Below are 21,218 nucleotides of genomic sequence, written 5' to 3' on the forward strand. Positions count from 1 at the left end.
TTGACAAACTTTAAAAAACAAGTGTAATTATCTGCTGTTTTATTCTAATACGACTTTTCTACGAAGCTCTGTTAGTAGATCCCCAAGCTATAGGGGTATCAAAATCTAATATTAGTTCCCCAAGATTTGCCAGTGACAGTCATCAGATCATTCACCAGTGACAGTCAATTGAGAAATACTGAACTGCGGATTCCGATTTCTTGAAAAAAATATCCAGTATTTTTACAAGAATTGAACTTACCATAAAGGTTTAGGTTGTTTATTGAACCGTTTATGTTATAAAGTGAAACTTCCATATCCGCGCTGGAAGTAAAAATTCAAGGCCGTGGCCGTGGACCAAGGCCATCTTGTCAGAATACGATACCTGGCTAGTTTTGACGTATCAAATGTCAAAAGTTGACGTCGTCCGATCGCGACCAGATTTGGTGGGTAGGCTGTTATCGACGATGCACGCGGCCCACCCTGCAAACTTGGATACGACGCGACGTTTTGTTTACATCTTCATCAGAGTGGGACCAAGGATTTGATATTGAAGAAAAATATTGGTCGATTTCGGCATAATTGGAGACGGGCTACAGGAGGACGCAATCGAAGTTTCGAACCGATGCTTCTAAATGGACGAAATCATAAGGATTTTTCTTAATTGTGGGTTGATTGGAACCAAACTCGGCACGTTGATAGAGGTACCCGAATGGAGTTTTGTGAAAGCGAATAAAATTATTTATTAATTGAATGCTCATTGAATACTTTTTCATTGAATACTTTTTAGCATTTCAAACTACCCTACCTCAAATATGTCCTCCAGATCCTCCAATTTAATAGGTGTTAGTAAGAAGTTCCACTTCAAATATGCGCGCATAGTTGACACACATTTTTTTTATTTAAACATTTGAAGCCATCTTTGGGATGCTCGAAAATCTCTAATTTACGAATAGCTTTTGAAATGATCTCCCTTTTTAAGTGCCAACGTTCTTCTTTCTATTGAATGATGCTTGTTCTTCTTTTAATTTCTGATGAAAGTAGTGGTTCATGAAATTAAACGTAGATATTGAAGATTGGAAGTAAACTAACATACCCCGCTGGCAAGCGAACTTTTAGGTCGGCGTTTACATGTATAGGAGTGAGTCGTTATGGCAACCTAGTAAGTCGGAGTGAGCAAAAATATGAAGTATTTATTACATTACTACTTAATCTGACGCTAGATTCCATGCGCTTGGGAAAATTCTCACCTTCTGTCTTTATTCAGTACATCTTATTTTACTAAGCGTGTTGACCGTACTCTTCGTACACATGAAAACCGGCACCCAAGACTAGAAATGCCGACCCTTAGTATACATTCAAGTCCAAACGTGTTACTCACAGAGGGAGAAACGCAAAATACAGAACAAGTAGACACCATGCTATGTAATTTCATATGTCTTTAGAGAAACGTTTAGATTATAGGAGTAGCGTTCCGACTATAACATCGTAACTCTGCGGTGTTATTCTTGACATCGTTCGCATGTACATGTATTGTTATATGGCGCTCTTGAATATGCGAGCGATATTTGAAGATGTGAGTGGTCAAGAATAGGTACCCTGAGGTGTTCCGATTATTGGATGTTCCGATTAAAGAGGTTGCACTATACTTTTGACCGCAAATATCTGGAGATTTCTAAAAAGTTTGTCTATTTAATATCGGACCACCCTGTAAGACTGAATTATATTTAACGCATTTTTTAAGGCTTGGTTTCACATTTTCGGTAATATAATAATAATAATAAAATTGTACTGTGCTCTTAACTAACTAATCGGTGCTGGCATGCTGGAGAAAAATTGAAAAATTTTACATAAATCTAAAAATCATTTTAGAAGTTGAAAATGTAGAAATCTGTAAATCGAAGAGATGGAACCAGGTTACAACGATATCTAAAACAGACTGAGTAGATAGTAACAGAACGTTTATTTATTAAAATTTTTGAAAAAGTTAAACACTTAGTTTCGCATTTTTAAATTACCATTCCAAAATTCGTCACTTCTATTAAATTATATTTTTAGAGACTGAAATAACATGTAATTTTACTAAAAAAGTGTGTTTATCCGTGGTTTACATTTTGTTGGTAAAGACACAAAGCAAATTTGGAAAAAAGTTTCGTTTGATAAAAAGGTCTCGAAAGTGGCTCACCCTTATAACTTTTTTATTTTTTCAGATAAAAAAAAAACGAGATTTGATATGTTAGTATATGACGTATATTAGGAATGATTGACATATTCAATTGTTTTCAGTCACTTCTGGTTTCACCGGAAATGACTACAACTTTTGATTTTTAAATGGCGCCATCGATATTTTTTACTTAATTCGAAAGAAAATGACTCTGAATAGAATGACAGCATATGTCAACTTTTGACATTTTCGAATATGGTTTATTTGAAATTATAACATGCGGTTCATAACGATAATTTGACTTGAAATACCAATTGTGTGGTATCAAATTATTCGTAAAAAGATGCTTCTTCCGAATAGGCTAATGAGCCACCCTCGTTCCATTTGAAAAAATTGAGATATGATTAAAAATACGATATGGGCATCTTTTAACCGGCCAAGACAAGACACTAAAAACATTAGACCATCAAAACTATTTTTCCAAGGCTCCATGATTAAAAATTAGGTAGTGTTTTTAACACAGCCATGGCATTCTAGATTGAAATTTACAATACAATTTGTTTTTGAGTGAATATGTCAAAAGTTGACATGTCATATGTCATTCGATTCAGAAAGTAATTTTCTCTCGAATAAAGTAAAAAAATACGGAGGTTGCCATTTAAAAATCAAAAGTTGTAGTCATTTCCGGTGAAATAGGAAGTGACCGAAAACAGTTTAAAACCTCGTTTTTTTATACCTAACCTCGTTTTTTTATCCGCAAAAATAAAAAAAACTTATAGGGGTGAGCCACTTTTGAGACGCACCTGGTATACCTAAACAATTTTGTAAAATTGCATGGCTTTGTGAACCTATGCAAATATATTAGATATTTTAAAGTCGCTAGTTGAAGACACTGTAACATATCTATAGATATGTTACAATGGATAAAAATGGATAATACCGTTTTTACTTTTCTAAATTTCTATATTGGTTTAGAAAAAAATTGAAATATATTAAAATATTGTTGATTTTTTTCCTAAAAAAGAAAGCGTTTCTAAAATAAAAATTTATTCCAAATACCAAAACGCGTGTGTACGATAATATGAATATGATTTTGATTTTAGGTCATACTTTTTCCTCTACCATGAAGGCGCGTTTACACGAGTCAAGTGTAAAGGCGATCCGTGGACATTACTGTACCGGGTGCCGCCCAAAAGTGGCTCACCCCTATAACTTTATTATTTCAGATGAAAAAACGAGATTTGGTATATTAGTATATGACATATAGGACTTATTTGACGTACTCAATTGTTTTTGGTTACTGCCTGTTTCATCGGAAATGACTACAACTTTTGATTTTTAAATGTGACCCTCGGTATATTTCTGCTTTATTTGATAGAAAATGACACTCTGTATAGAATGGCATATCATATGTCAACTTTTGACATTTTCGCATATGATTTATTTGGAATTGTAACGTGCTGTTCATATGGACAATAATTTCACTCGAAATACTAAGTGTGTGGTACCAAGTTATTCGTAAAAATGCTTTTTGCGTAAATATGCTCATGTCTTTGAAAAAATTGAGATTTGATTAAAAATACGACGTGGGCATGTTTTAACAGGCTAGGATAAGACACAAAAAACATTAGACTATCAATTCTTTTTTTCCAAGACTCCTTGATGAAAAATTAGTGTTTCTAATACAGCCGTGACACTCTAGATTGAAATTTAAAATACGATTTTTTTTTTGAACGAAAATATCAAGAATTGACATATGATATGTCATTCTACTCAGAGTGTTATGTTCTATCGAATAAAGTAGAAATATACCAAGGGTGCCATTTAAAAATCAAAAGTTGTAGTTATTTCCGGTGAAGCAGGAAGTGACCAAAAACAATTGGATAGGTACGTCAATTCAATCCTAATAATTAATGTCATATACCTACTAACATACCAAATCTCGGTTATTTATCTGAAAAAAAAAATAGTTATAGGGGTGAGCCACTTTCGAAACGCACCCGGTATATCATGTCACCCAGTAACATCTTAAATATTCTTGTTACATTATATCGCATGATCGAATAAAAACGGCGTCAAAAACGGCCGGAGAATGTCAATCGATGGTAGTTTCGTCGAGATCAATCTCTAACTCTCATTTACTAAAAAAGGACATCAAACATATCAAAATTTAACACTGATTATAGAAAGATTAAAAAAGGATAGATCATTTGCAAAGATACAAATCTATTTCCAAAAACTATTTTTTCTAGTATTTAAACTACACCATTTAAAAATAAATTTTACTCAATCATAAAAAATTAATTACAACCTTCTTAAGGGTTTCAAAATAAAGAAAAGTACGGGCCAAGTAAATGAATATAGGGCTTGACCTCGCCAAAATTATTACTGACTGTCATTCCTCAGCCGTCTTTGACGCAGGTTTTTTTTCAATCGTATGGTATATTTCTGTCTCTAGTCTGTTTTGAATATCTACGAGTATACACTTCTAAACCGATTATCTTTGACAATTATACAGTAAAAAACGGTTTTAAAACAAGTAACCAGCCAGATGCAAACGCCAACAAAAATAAGTTCATGCATATGCATATAAAATTTGAAGAACAATAGATAAAAAAGAGAGTGAACAAGTCATAATAGAAAAAATGTATTTTAAACTACGTCATTGGTTGTATCCAAAATATTTTCTAATTGTTTTTACCGCTCAGTATTTTATTTTATCATTTAAAATGTTAGCTATATATTCGTATATGATTTTTATTATTTTACTAAAATTAATAAAAGCTTATTCTAGTAGCTAAAATATAGTTTCCTGTATTCTTTATAGAAATATAAATATTTTGTAATATTTTATTTCTTTCAAAGGTTATTTTAAACAGGGTTAATTATTGGTAATCAATATTCGAGCTAGTAGGATATATCTGTTTTATAATTTAAATATCGTCACATATTTCAATTAAATAAATATGATTAATTTCTAATTCCTAAAATCGTAATTTTACATACTTATAGTTCGTTAATGCAGACAATTAATATTTTAGATACAATTTTTCTGAAAATATAATGATAATAATGTAAATATTTGGTGGAAATGTAACTTAAGAATTTCACCAATGGAAACATCGTAAATAGTTTTAGTGTATGCAGAAAACAAAAGTATAAAATTCTTTAATAAACCATTCAAAGTTGTTTAAAGAATTTTATACAGATAAAAAGATATTTAAATATTTTATAACTACAATGTAAGATTAAAGTCAGCTATAGGCAATATTTTAACAATTAAGTATTAATTCAAGTTTAAAATGCAAAATACATAAAAATATATGTGTCTGTGACGGAATTGATATTAAATATTATAGTCAATTGAATACTATTATTTTTAGGAATCAGAGTTTTGTAAAATGTTGCCTAAGACTGATAAGAAAAAAATGATGATGTAAAGTCCACTGCATAATTAGGTAATATATTATTGGAGAGAATAAATATTTTTTTTATATAAACTAATCGAAAAAAGTTAAGGATATTGTGTTTTAGCTAGGAAGAAAGTTTTTCAGAAAAAATGTGTTGATAACTATTAATACCTATGTCGTTTGTGTTTAAAAAAAATACTGTTTGTAAACATAAAAAATTGTACCCAAACAAATAAAAAGCATTATCATCAAAAATGTACAGGGTGGGTCAAATTCGACGCTTTTAAATGGAAACATCCTTTTCTATAGGAGATAGAAGAAAACTAATACCGATGTCTGGAGCTCAATTTTTGTCAAAAACATGATGGTTAACAAAAACATCTGTTAGAGTTACGGGGTGTTTTTCAAAAATATGCACTTTTAACAAATCGCTGTAAATTATTTTTTTGCTATGGAAAATTTTGCATTTTTATGAAAACATTTCCAAAGCACCTTTTTACGTAGAATTTAATGGTTTAAGTATAATTTTTTTAAAATTAATAATTTAAGAATTATCAACAGAAAATTTGATTTTTTATATAGGACAACCTGTATATTTTTAATTTATTGAAAAGGATTTAAAATTACCTTTCCAAAAATGTAACACACTTGATATTTTGCTCGATTCCTCTTCGAGATATAGAGTATATAAAAATTCGCCCGCTTTAAATGAGTAGGCTTTGAACGGCACCGGCTGTAATGCAAAAAAATCTAGTTGTGAGCATCAATTAAAACGAAAATAATATTTGCTGTGAGAGATTCAGAATTTTATAACTATTTAAAATATACATATTTAACCACCATCAACACAATTAAACTATATCTAATAACAATAAAAATAAATAGCAAACCAAGACATGAAATTTTCTTCTGTTATGGACAGTCTTCTGTTATGGACAGACGGGGCAGTTTTTGAACATTTCTCGCGGAATTCATTAACTCAGTAGGGGTGAAAGATACCCTCTCATAACTGCTAAGTATTTCTAATTCTTGTCTAGATTATACGGAAGAATAAGGAACCTTTATTTTTCCACAAATATATCCATAGGATTAGATCCATAGGCACTAAGTCAGGCGGCCTCGACGGCCAAAGGCTGGAATCTTTGTTAGCTATTCAATTATTTTTGAAATTGGATGCAAAAATTTGCTGATAACTTCAGCGTTCAGAGGCGGTGCGTCGTCTTGCTGGAAAAATATGTTTTCGAGTTCCACTAAGGGCATATCATCAATAAGGGGTCCAGAAGCCTACTAGTTAAAAGTGGCGAACTTTTAAAAATTCTGTATTTCGAAGGCGATTATAAATATCAAGTGTGCTATATTTTTGGAAAGGTAATTTCAAATTCTTTTCAGTTAATTAAAAATATAGAGGGTGTCCCAAATAAAAAATCAATTTTTCTGTTGATAACTCTTAAATTATTAATTTAAAAAAAATATACTTAAACCATTAAATTCTACGTAAAAAGGTGCTTTGAAAATGTTTTCATAGAAATACAAAATTTTCCATAGCAAAAAAGTTACAGCGATTTGTTAAAAATGCACTTTTTTGAAAAACACCCCGTAACTCCCAAACGGTAACAGATATTGATGTACGGTTTTCGCCATCACGTTTTTGATGAAAATTGAGCCCCAGACACCGATATTAGTTTTCGTCTATCTCCTATAGAAAAGGGTGTTTCCATTTAAAAGCGTCGAATTTGACCCACCCTGTATATTTAATTTTTGTTTAAAATAGAACTTGTTTGAGTGTTGCTAAGCGGCAATTTGCGATATTGTGGTTATTCTGTCACCGATAATATGAACAGACGTCATTTAACAATAGAGGAAGCAAATCAAGCCATTGGGTTGGTTCTTAGCGATGCGCGACAGATCGATGTGGCTGATCGATTTAAAGTGACCTAAAGTGTAATTTCTAGGCTTAAAAACCAATTTAATGAGACTGGATCTGTCATGGAGGGCATAGGGAGGCATAGGGAGGGTCGACCAAGGTCGACAAATGCTAGGGAAGACCGAAGCTTACTGAGAGGAGCTAGGATGGATCCTGCAAGAAACTACACGTTGCTCAGCGAGGACCTTTTGACTGCCAGCAGAGTACGTATTACTCCTCGGACGGTCTTAAATCGATTAAAAAAAGCAGGTTTACATTGCTATATGCCTATAAGACGCCCTCCGTTGACCTCGAGAGTCAGGTTGAGGTCATAAAGTTCAACGTTTGCTCTGATGTAATGAAAGAGCTAACTGGAATGATGAGTGGCATACTGCGATGTTCAGCGATGAAAGCCGCTTTTTTCTTTGTACTGACAGACGTACAGTTCGTGTATGGAGACTAAGAAATACAAGACTTAACGACCGATATGTTCAAGAAGGGCATCCCTTTGAAGTTAGAGGTGTAGTAGTCTGGGATGAAATTTTCTACGGAGGCCGAACGGAATTGTATGTCTGTGAAGGTACAATGACAGGTGAAATTTATGCTGACATCATTGGAGGATCACAGAGGGCGTCTTATATGTCTATAGCAATGTAAACATGCTTTTTTAATCGATTTAAGACCGTCCGAGGGGCAATACGTACCCCGCTGGCAGCCAAAAGTCTTGGCTGAGCAACGTGTAGTTTCTTGCAGGATCCATCCTAGCTCCTCTCATTAAGCTTCGGTCCTCACTAGCATTTGTCGACCTTCGTCGGAGGGTCTACCCTCCCTATGCCTTCTATGACAGATCCAGTCTCATTAAATCGGGTTTTATGTCTAGAAATTACCGAAATAGATCGATTTAAAGTCACCTACTTTAGGTGACTTTAAATTGATCAGCCACATCGATCTGTCGCGCACCGCGAAGAAGCAACCCAATGACTTGATTTGCTTCCTCTACTGTTAAAGGACGTCTATTCATATTATCGATGACGATGATTGTGGTTATTCACAATATCGCAATTCTATTCTAAACAAAAATTAAACGTACATTTTTGATGATAACCCTTTCATTTGTTTGGGTACAATTTTTTATGTTTACAAACAGTATTTTTTGAACACAAACGACATAGGTATTGATAGCTATAAGAGATTTTCTTCTGAAAATTTTTCTTCTTAACGAAAACACAATATCCTTAACCTTTTCCGATCAGTTTATATTGATATATCTGGTGGATTTTACACTAAGAAAACCATATTCGATGAGGTTATACTTACGTGGACAGTAAAGTGATCGTATTGGAAGCAGATCATGCACAAATGCCGGCACAACCAGAAACACAGCCATATCAAAGCAGAACGATATAATTTTAGAGAAAAAGAAAAAAATATTTTACGTCAATATATAATGTCCACTGCTTTGAGTTTGGAGTGTGTACATGAACCATATTAAAAATTCTTTTCGTATTTTTTACTTTATTTCGTTTTATTTTGAGAGAATATTTATGATACCTATATATTTTTAATTTGGTTCAGTATAGTGTCGTAGATAGTGGAAGAAGTTCGTCTTTGTCGATTTTTGCCAGGAAATCTATCCTCCCCTGGAAATGTAGTTTAAAACAAGAAAAAAAGCACAATAATGCCATATCACTTCGAATGATGTTTTACAAAGAAGAAGATATGTACTATCATTGTAAAAATGTATTATCATTGTAAAAAATGAAAAGCTTATTATTTCTAAATTCTACAAGATATAAATATACAGGGTGGTCCGAAGTGTATTCCGGAAACTTCGGTGAAACATTCTGCAGATAAAAATAAGTAAAAAAGTTCGTATAAATATATTTCCAAAAGTTTCATATTTAGTATTTCGATTTTTTCCAAATAATTTCGGAAGTAAGTCAATATTTAGATGAAACTTGGTGTCTGAGAGATTTTTGACATGAGAAATTTAATTTTGATGTTAATATGACTCCTACTAGTAGCTGGCACCACCTAAATATTTTTTAACTGGTTTGAAGAGTAATAGCTTTTCGTTCGTACCTGCATAAAATTACTGAGTATAAAAATATACATTTACGATGTTTTTTACGTGAAAAAAGTGGTAAAAATCGCTACGAGTAATGGTTTTCGAGATATTTGGAATCGAAATTATCAATACCTGTCATCATTGACATAAATTAAACATGTTGACTAAATAGTTATAAGACTGAAACCATAAATTTGAAATGTTTTTGTACCAAAACTTGAACAAAAACTGTTTTATCATCATTTTTTGAGCAAACATATCAAATTTATCATTTCAGTGAAATAACTATCTACTCAACGTGTTTATTTTTCGTCAATAATGACATGTATTTTCTATTTCCATTCTAAATATCTTAAGAACGGTTGCTGGTAGCAATTTTTACAAAGAGATATCTTTTACGTAGAACGTCACAGAGATGTATATTTTTTCACTCGGTAGTTTTGTACAGGAACGGACAAAAAGTTATTACGCTTCAAAACAGTTAAAACCCATGTAGGTGGCGCCCTCTACTAGTAGGAGTCATATTGACACCAAAATCAAATTTCTCATGTCAAAAAACTCCCAGACACCAATTTTCATCCCAATATTGACGTTACCTCAGAAATTACTTGGAAAAAATCGAAATAAAAATGAAACTTCAAACCCCTGTATCTCCGAAACTAAGCATTTTAGGACATACATTTATACGAACCTTTTTACTTATTTTTATCTGCAGAATATGCTGCTGAAGTTTCCGGAATACAGTTCGGACCACCCTGTATATGTAGTGTAAGGGCTAAAAATTTGATATGTGCAAGAAATGATGGTCGCTGTTTCTACATGTATAATTTCTGTCATATATTTTATTTTTCCACTTTAATGATATGGTCATAGTGTATGAATAAAGATAAATGATTAGGTATAAGAAAGGATTTTTCGAGTTTAACTATTATGATTTTTACAAAATTATAAATAGTATAAAGTTACTCTGAAAAGCTTTAGGTTCTTCCGTCTATAGAAGAATTAATTGTAGAGAAAGTATTTGTAAAGCGCATATTGTAGGAGTGCTTTTTTCAAAATATGTGCGGAAATATTTAAATTTTTGGTCCGAACTGGGTGTTAGCTTAAAATTTAGAGCACTTTGCTTCAGTTAAACTCTATTGAAAAATATACACCCATCGTTTGCTCCATAATAAGCAATAAGATCCTTATTAGCAGTAAATGTTCCAAATGAAAAATAGTTCAGAACAATGCTTGTAATATAAAGATACTATACAGAGTGATTCGCGGTTATGGTAGATTAGATGTTTATGGGATTCTTTTGAAAATCTCAATTTTTGTATAAAGACACCTGGGCTCAATCTATCTAAATTGTTTTCAGCGTTACAGTGTTGCGGCTTCATATTACAAATAGTAGCATCTTTGTTATTTTAAATGGTGCGGTACTAGATTTTTCGGAACTACCTCCATTTCCCATAATTTTTCTTTAGAAAAAAAACGATACCTATCTGTCATAATTCTTCAGAAAAAAAATATTTATAAAATTTACAAGAACGTAACCTTGTATTTAGCTTGTATTAGTAGGTTAAATCATTAATACAGCAGATTGAAAGCTGCAATTTGGTTTATAGGTGAAGGAAAATAGATATATTCGACCTATCTAAATCAATGGATTGGATATGAGACAGAGAGATAAAAGAATTATATTTATTTCCATTTTTTAGGGTTCCGTACCCAAAGGGTAAAAACGGGAACCCTATTACTAAAACTTTGCTGTCCATCCGTCCGTCTGTCACAAAGCTCTATCTTATGACCCGTTATAGCTAGACGAAATTTTTACAGATAATGTATCTATGTTGCCGTTATATAAAAGAACAAATATTAAAAACAGAATTAAATAAATGTTTATAAATAAAAAAGTACTTTCACTAACCATTATCTTTCAAGTAAGAATTATACGTAGAATCTTTCAAGTCCTCGGTGGCCGCCTGGTTAAAGCCTTAGGACTTTACGCTGCTATGACGTTGGAGCCGTAGTAATTTGACAGGTTCGAATCCTAGTCAAGGCGACTTTTTTTAATCGTTTTTTTTTTAATTTTTACATATTTATTTTTACTTTTTACATATTTATTATTGACTAATACAATTTTTAGTAACGTGTTTCTTCATTTTTTTTAAAATTACTTATACGCGCATTCAAAATTTCAGCTAAATCGGAAAAAAAGTTTATAATAATATAGTGTCTAATGTTGTATAGATAACGAATGGTACGGAACCCTCCGTGCGCGAGTCCGACTCGCACTTGACCAATTTTTTATAAAATGTGTCTCAAGGTATGTTTATTTCTAAAGGTAAAAGCGAAACTAATGTTTGCTTTAAAAATGAAGGAATAGAAAAACCGGCAAAACATATTGATAGTAAAAGAATATAAATAAAAAAATAGTTAAAAGGTTAAGCGACGACGAAAAAACGAAGCCGGGACTGGAAATATAATGTATACCTATATGTATTTCCAGCATATACAGGGTTATTCCTGTAAATTGGTCATGCTTTCGGGGAATGACAAGGGACGTCGAAATATTATTTTTGATGTACACACTATGGCTCGGAAATGGCTCTTACGCAAGATACAGGGTGTTAAGTATCGTTATAAAATTTTATTATAGGAGTCTACCTATCAGAGACACTTTAAATGTAAAAAAAAGGTTTAGTTTCAACCAGTGGCGTATATGTGATACGCATCGGCAATTTTTTTGAAAAAAAGTACGCCTCTGATAAAAAATAAAAATTTCGATTTTTTTTATTTCCTCAGTTTATTTCTAAGAAAAAATGTCTCTTGTAACTTTCTCCTATCTAACACCATTTTGTCAAAATTTAAAAATAAATAATATTTTATTTTAATAATATTTTAATGAGAACCATAAATATGTGAATTATTATAACTACCTTAAAACTAAGAATTTTATTATTAACAATAAAAAACATGTAGTTTAAATTTATAATTTTTTAAAAAAATTTAAGGAGTTAATAGTAAAAAATACTAAAAAAGTTACCCAAGGTATGTAGCTCTAACCTTGGCCTATTTAAATTCATATGTTAAGTGATGAAGGGAGCTAACGATGCATATGTGTTTCTGCCCTTTAGTTATAAAAATTCGTTGTATTTAAGGTTCTTATTAAAAAAATTATTTATTTTTAAATTTTGACAAAATGGTGTTAGATAGGAGAAAGTTGCAAGATACATTTTTTCTAGGGAATAAACGGACTAAATAAAAAAACTCTATATATATGTTAGATTTATATATCTATAAAATTTTATTTTTATCAGTGGCGTACATTTTTTTTTAAATTACTCGATTCATACCACATCTGCGCCACTGGTTGAAACTAAAACCTCTTCTTTTACATTTAAAGTGTCTCTGTTAGGTAGACTCCTATAATAAAATTTTATAACGATACCTTCAACTGTTAAAAAACTATTAAAGAATATCATTAATTTTTCAAAAACTTTAACACTACTTTAACACTGTATCTTGCGTAAGAGGCATTTCCAATCCATAGTGTGCTATATCAAAATTAATATTTCGACGTCCCCTAACATTCCCCGAAAGCATGACCGATTTACAGGAATCACCCTGTATATATGTATTCAAAAAGTTTTCTTGTGGGCTTCTTAATATCTACATATGTCATTGACATTTTATAAAAAGAAATATTTTGTTTTCTAAAGTTCGCTATTTTAGTAAAACTATAACCAGATATTCTAGTTAACTAACTTGCCACAAAGTGATTACAAAAATATTTATTTGAATATAAAGTCCAATAAAGAACATATATTTGATAAACGTCTTCCATGCATCAAAACGCTTATTTTCATACACAAAAAAAATATTTCTTAATTTCCTTCCAGCTGATGCAGAAATTATTTCCACACAATAAGTCACCGCATCATATTTTTAACGATCTGACCCTGGAATAAACTGACTTATTTTTTTTTAAACAAAAGCTATGCGCCAGACGAAAAAAATGGAGAGATAAAAATGTTCAGAAATGAATGGAGATTTGGAAAATAATTTTTATTTTAAGAAAAGTCAGTGGTGTACCACTTTTTTCGCCAAAAATATTCAATGTAAAATCCGTATGGACGGCACTGGTAGAAATAAATGAAATTCGTATGAAGACGTGTATAAAGTTTCATAAAGATATCAATGATAAAACCAGAGTTATTATGAAAAAAAGTTTTTTTTTAGAAACATTTACCACCCCGTATCTCAGAAATTAAAATGTTTAGGACATATATTCACATGAAGTTTTACTCTTAGAATAGGTCCAAGAATCACGCCCTTAAATATTAGCATGACATTAAGGAACACAGTCAGAGAGTCAGTCAGAAATGAAAAAAATTGACGCAACTGAGATGTACTGTTGGCGACGAATGCTCAGAATTCCCTGGACTGCCCGGCGAACCAATGAATCCGTAATCCAAGAACTGAACATCACAGAACGCCTCTCAACTTCTATACAGTCACGTATACTTAAACATTTCGGTCACGTTATGAGGAGGGGTACTGACTGTATGGAAAAACTCATTATACAGGGCACATTCCTCTTGTAGGAATACATTCCTCTAGTACATTTCCTCTAGTACATTCCTCTTGTAGGAATAAAGACAGAGAGATAGAGAGAGAATTCCAACAGTGAGCCACCCTTCGATGAACATGGTATATCGTTGAAAATGAATATTATTCGTGTTTCAATTTATTAATAATATACATAGGGTCAACATAAGAATTAAGTTAGCATCAAGTAGTTATGAGAGAAATTCAAACATATTCAAATTCAGAATGCCACTTTATCTAAAGAAGAAAACATTCGACCGAATGTGGACTCTATCAGTCTTGACCTATGCATGCGAAACCTGGACACTTAAAACGGATATCATAAGGCTGGGAAACTGCAGGTCGCACAACGCTCAATAGGACGAAATGTGCTGGGAGTAACCAGTTATACACCGCAAATGAATAGAGTGGATACGACAAAAGACCCAGGTAATAGATGTCATCCACAGAGTCAAATCCTTCAAATGGCAATGGGCAGGACACCTAACAAGAAGAACAGACTACAGATGGACCACAAAAATTACAGTATGGTACCCACGTGAAATTTAGAAACCTAGAGGAAGACTTGGACCCGCATAGCCATAGACAACAGTGCGCCCAACTACAAAGAGAGTATTTAAACATGTAAGGGAGACTACACCCTAATTGAAAATGGTTGAATAAGCTGAGTATGATGATGATGACATTAACCATAGGTTCTTCCGTTCTTAATTCATCCCTAGATGAATTTGAAATAAACAAGATTTGAGCAATTTTATAACAAATAGAAAAAAAATATACCTGTGTGATATCCAATACGTCATTTTAAACAGATCGATTATAATATCGACTATCCTTAACTTATAACCTAAATTTCAACTTTAAATATGCTCATTTATGATTTTGCGAATGCTTATTTAAGACCATTTTTTAAATTATGCACGTGTTTTATTTTTTATCTTGAAAACTGTTATATTATATTAATAGGTATACAATATAGGATAGCACAATAGAAAAATTATGAGATATGAAAGTCGTTTGGTAATAATATACCGGGTGTTCCATTAAAAATAACCGAGATGCTACTAATTTTCAAATAAAGCGACAATACTGTAACAGTAAAACTAATTTAGATAGATGGAGCAGTTGCATTTATGTAAAAATACAAATTTTCCAAAAAAAAAAAATCAATCGCCGGTTCTTTATAAACGTCTAACTTACCATCACACTGAACCCCCTATATGGAAGGTATCTTCGTCAATAAGAGCAGGGTTTGTTTGGAAATATTAAAAATAAATCTATTAACTCCAAACTCGTAAATAGAGCAAAATGATATCACCTGGCCTCCCTCTCCTTCAACACTCTGTAGTTCGCGCCATTCCTCGATGGTTTGGGCCAGATCAATTTGACACAGTGGTACCTTGACCTCACCGATTTGGTCGTGCTTGGAGAAACGATCAAAATCGAATATGGCGAACACCAGGGTCTTGTTCATGGCTTCGGCGTATGGAATATTCTAAATAAATACAAAATAAAATGAAAAACACTCATATTATACCGATCTAGCAATAAAATTAAGAAATCCTGGTAATCAATTTTGATAATGAAAAACTACTTCGAAACACAGGTTCCCTATAAATCACCGAAGTTAAGCGACATTAGAAGATGCGAGTGGATAGAGTGGTGACCGTTTTCAAACTCTGTTGTGCTGTTGTTCTACGTTTAAAGCTTGATTTTCATGCATCCGTTGTCCGACGATACGTTGATACGATATTAATTTCATTGGTTGTATTTAAAGGCTTCAATTGGTTAACCGTTTCTAACCAATCAAAGTCTTTAAATTCAACCAATAAAATTAATATCGTATCATCCTATCGTTGGATAACGGATGCATGAAAATCAAGCTTTACACTACACTCGTATTGAAAAATAGGATTTTTTTACATTAAAAATAATGTCGATTTTACATACAACAAAGTCAGAACTTGAAAACGTTTGGGAAGATAAAGAAAAGAAAAAAATTAGACTTTTCTAAAAATTTTCGGTCGATAAGATATTTTAGTATCAGTCATAATCACTATTTCTAAAATTCTTTAACACTGTATTGCCAACTATTTCAGTCATTGCTGGTCGCTATTATATCTAGTGCCCAGTTCAGAAAAGTTTATGAAAATGAATTTCGGTTTTAATGATACATATTAAAATAAGTCAAGAATGACAAAGAAGTGAGAATTAAAAAAAATCCATTAAGATGGTTTAAACGTAAATAGAATGGTAATTAATGATGTATTGGCGATTATGATAATTGACTTGATAATGAACAATTTGTTGGTTTTACCTTAAATACAAACGTCTCGTTAAATACGGGGTTCAATGTCTTCCTGTGCACTTTGGTTTCGAACTTTTTCTTCTTGTCAGGTAAAAGATACACTTTCACGTATGGATCAGATGTGCCGCCCATGTCCAGCGCCGGTAGATCTTCTGCTTGAATTACGGTCACGGATAGACTGTTTTGATTGAAATCGTATTCCAGCTACGAAGAAAAATTCAGTTTTTGTTTTAAATATCAATATTTCTATTATATTATGTATGAAGTACTTAAATTATCATATTATAATTAATAATTAATGATATTTGATAATAAAACTAATCCAGAACAGTTTTGGAGAATTTAAAAAATATGAATATTTACTATCAGTTTCATTTTTGTAAAAATATTCTAGATAGTACATATTGAAGAAATACCGTGTGTTTTTCAAAAGTGGTCCACCCCTATAACTCGTTTAATTTTTTAGATAAAAAAACGATTTTTGGTACGTTAGTATATGACATAAATCAGGATTGATTGACGTATTCAATTGTTTTTGGTCACTTCCTGTTTCACCGGAAATGGGCACAAATTTTGATTTTTAAATGACACCCTCGATTAATCTATTCAATATAAAATGACACTCTGAATAGAATGACATATGTCAACTTTTGACATTTCCGCATATGGTTTATTTGAATTTGTAACATATGCGGTTCATAACGATAATTTGACTCGAAGTAGCAAGTGTGTGGTACCAAAAGTTATTGGTAAAAAATGCTTTTTATAAATATGCTAATGAGTCACTCTTGTTCCATTTGAAAAAACTGAGATATGATTAAAAATACGATTTTGGCAGTTGTTAACCGGCCAGGACAACACACGAAAAATATTAGACGATCAAATCTATTTTTCCGAGGCTCCTTGATTACAAATTAGTGTTTTTAACACAGCTATGGTACTCTAGATTGAAATTTAAAATACAGTAATTTTTGTAATCGAAAATATCAGAAGTTGACATGTGATATATGTCATTTTATTCAGTGTCACTTTCTATAAAATAAATTAAAAATCAAAAGTTATTGTCCCTTCTGGCAAAGTAGAAAGTGATCGAAAACAACTGAATACGTCGATCTATCTTAATTTATGTCATATGCCATCATACTAAATATCGTTTTTTATCTGAAAAAATAAAGAAGTTATAAGGGCGAGCCAGTTTTAAGAAACACCCAGTATATACAAGTGCTTTGATAATTAACAATTTATCCAATGTTTTTACCTACTCTTAGAATTAAAGTGTATTTTAATAATTCATTCATTGAGAAACTTATTGTTCATACACTGCAGAGGGTATCCCAAATTCGAGCTCTATCATTGGGATCACTGGAACTATTATAAAAGATATAATGTCCAGTTAAATGGAGGCAGAATTGCTCAACTTGGGGCTGATTAAAATGTCACCCTAAAAGTTTTAAGATTCCGAATATTTACAAGATGGTGTTTTTAGATCTTTAAACCTTCGTTTTGTCTTTGAGATGCCATCAATTTTTTTAAATACGACACTGGATTTTTATTATACAGTATGTCCCCGGATTGTCGTTACAAGAGGAAACACTTTTTTATTATTAACATTAGAGGAGAATGCGTTCTTCATAAAAATGTTTACTTGTTCTAAAATAGTTAATCCCGCTTATACTGTTCCAAATCTCCATACCGTTTTATAGGAAGTTTAAAAAAAACATGAAAAATATGGTTGAATTTTTTGAAGTCCTAAAAATCAAAAGACAATATAATTTGAAAACAGCAATATCATTTCGATTTAATTCTTTGATACATGGTTCTCATTAATTTTGATTGTCATATTTTCGTTGATGTTAAACTATTTAATTTTCCGATAACTATTATCACCCTTTCCGTAGCTTTGAACTAAATAAATTTTGTGCTTCTTTTACACTTTCGAACTGCATAAAATATGATGTTAATTAAAATTCTATCAATATAATCTATCAAAGAATGAATTCGGATTGATATTTCTATAGAAACGCATTTAGTTTTTAAGACTTCAATTAGGTATCTTTTCATGTTTTTCCTAATTTTCTCTAAAACGGTATGGAAATTTCGAAATGTATAAACCTGATTAACCATTTTAGAATAAGCAAAAAATTTTATGAAGAATACATTTATCTCAAAATGTCAATAATAAAAAACGTATTCCTTGTGTAAAGACAATTCGGGGACATACTGTATATTTTAAGAGCGTGTAAAGTTCAAAAACTAATGATTTATCTCACGTATTCGAAAGAAAAAATCATATTAGTGACATTTTCCATAGGAATTCATGTATTGTGAGAGAGACTAAAAATATATTTTTAGAAAAATATTATCAGGAAATCTTTATTAAGCATTTTTTGAATAAGGGCCAGACATTATTAGTTTTGAAACAGTTTATTAATGAAACAGCCAGGGCCAATTAAAAAAGAAAGTTGATGATGGCATCTCAGACACAAAACGTCTGTTTAAAATTCTGAAAACACAATCTTGTAGAACAAAAAATTGGCAATAAGAATGTTACATATAAAAAAATATAAATATAGACAAATAGTCATTAAAAATAAAAATGAAATCGCCAATATTCGTTTTTTTTTTCAAATATCTTCAGAAGTATGCGGAATTTTTAAACTTTTAAAGCGGTATTTTAATCAAAATCAAATTACTCAATTTTGCCTCTATTTAACTCGCATTGTAGTAATTGACTCTTCTAGTTTCCAAGATCCCATTGATAAGGCTCAAATGTTGGACACCCTGTAGAGGGTGGGCCAAATTGGACAACTTTAAAGGTAAACACCCTTTTCTATAGGAGATAGACGAAAACTAACATCGGTGTCCGGAGTTCATTTTTTACCAAGAATATGATGGTAAAAACCGCACATGGATTATCTGTTGAGAGGTTCATGGTTATGTGCATTTTTTACAAATCGCTGTAACTATTTTTTTGCCATGGAAAAGTTTGTTTGAAATGAGCTTCAGACACTGATATTAGTTTTCGTCTATCTCCTTTAAAAAAGGTGTTTCCCTTTAAAAGTGCCCAACTTGGCCCACCCTGTACATAATTTAAAACACCTTTAAGTACTTTTACAAATTATATTTTATCAAATTGTTCAGGAATTGAAGTATGAAAATATAATTTCTTTACTTAAAAATATTCATTTACCCTAAAACTATATCCAAAACATTACAAAATACAAAAATGATGGATTTATAAAAAAATCAGTACCTAATTCAAAGAAATAGAAATCTTTTCTTTATCTAGAACAAAAGCAAAACAAACACAAAGCAAAAATAAAACATTTAATATTAAAAATAAAAAAAAAATACAAAACATATAAATATAGAAAACACACTGGTCAATTCCATTATTCTTGTTTTTGTACCTTAAATTGCAATTTTCCGAGTTTCTGAACCTCAGGCTTTTCACCTTCATCGGGCTCTTCAGCGTTAGCTGTCAATTCATCCATATCCGGTTGGACCTAAACAGTTCCAATAATTTGAGTTAATTTATAACATCTAATAAAAAGTAAATAGTGGAATTTTTTCATGTTCAATGTTTTATCGTCGTTGTAGATGAAGATATGAAAAAAAATATTTATACACAATGAGTGTTAAGTAAGTGCAAATATTTTCAGAGCTGGTACATCTCGATAATAGAAACATATTTTTCCTTTATAATTTTTTTGTAAGTCCAAAATAACTGAGTTATTTTACTTTGAAAATTAAAAAAAAAATATATATTTTATACTTAAATTTTTAGATTGATCTAACAACTTGATCTTTTCTGGGTTTTCTTTCTTGTAAATTTAATCCATTACCCATATGTAGCCATATTATAAAGATGTATTTTTTTTTAAATAAAAACTTAAAAAAGGACAAAGAATTCCAAATTTTCAAATTTTTTGAAAAATCGTCTGGCGTGGAAATATATTACCCATAAAAATATTTGCACTTATTTCAGAATCCCCTGTATAATGAAGCATGGTTCGTAAAGGCGTACATCCTGAAAATATTTTGTTGTATATGTTATGCTCAATAGTCGAATTCGGGCAATGCCCGAAAAAAAAACGCAAATCTAGTTTTGAGCAAGGATTATTTCCCAAACCCGAAAAACCATCTAACCAATTAACAAACTCGCCAAATAACTAAACCAATCCAACCAAAAAGAGTGAAACCAATGCAATCAAATCACACTATAAGCAAAAAAAAATCGAATAAAATTAATTTTTCGGGTTTGGGAAATATTCCTTGCTCAAAACTAGACTTGCGTATTTTTCTCGGGCATTGCTCGAATTCGACTATTGAGCGTAATATATACAAGGTGTTTTTGTTACAAAAAAGTATTGTTAGTTTTTTTTTTAATTTCAACCTTCATATGTCTGTACAAAATTGAATTCAGAATTTATTCTGAAATTTTTATTCAAAAATTTTGCTTATGGTACTTTGCTGGGTTGAATGGTTCTTAAGTCCTATTTACTGAAACTTTGCTGAGAAACAGTATGTTCAGAAATAAAATTAACTTTACCCTCTGAGCTCATATTTTCTTATACCCCAATGATAACAGAATAAATATGTCTATTTTGTTTCAATTTTACACTCTACATATTATTTTTCTTTTACATGCGGATTTTTTTTGCATTTAAAGTATTCCTTAATTTTTAACGATTTTGCTGATTTGATGTATGATGTATGACATATAGCTCTTTTAATGGTGAAATATCACGGAAATAATATTTAAGGGTCTTATATATTAGATAAATAAT

General features: G+C 31.3%; 1 protein-coding gene across 4 annotated transcripts in view; it reads right to left on the bottom strand.

Moving 5' to 3' along the window:
- The window catches only part of LOC115879032 (synaptotagmin 1-like), a 99,200-nt gene that overhangs the window by 17,066 nt on the left and 60,916 nt on the right, over positions 1-21,218 (bottom strand). For all 4 annotated transcript variants that reach the window (XM_030895663.1, XM_030895665.1, XM_030895664.1 and 1 more), the window contains exons 5-7: positions 19,839-19,934; positions 16,438-16,632; positions 15,439-15,615 (exon numbers count right to left, since the gene is read on the bottom strand). In XM_030895663.1, the coding sequence (XP_030751523.1) occupies positions 15,439-15,615; positions 16,438-16,632; positions 19,839-19,934 (468 nt within the window). The remainder of the gene's footprint in view (positions 1-15,438; positions 15,616-16,437; positions 16,633-19,838; positions 19,935-21,218) is intronic.

This window comes from Sitophilus oryzae, unplaced genomic scaffold (genome assembly GCF_002938485.1).
Source record: "Sitophilus oryzae breed Bouriz unplaced genomic scaffold, Soryzae_2.0 scaffold_1559_pilon_pilon, whole genome shotgun sequence".
Classification (NCBI taxonomy): domain Eukaryota; kingdom Metazoa; phylum Arthropoda; class Insecta; order Coleoptera; family Curculionidae; genus Sitophilus; species Sitophilus oryzae.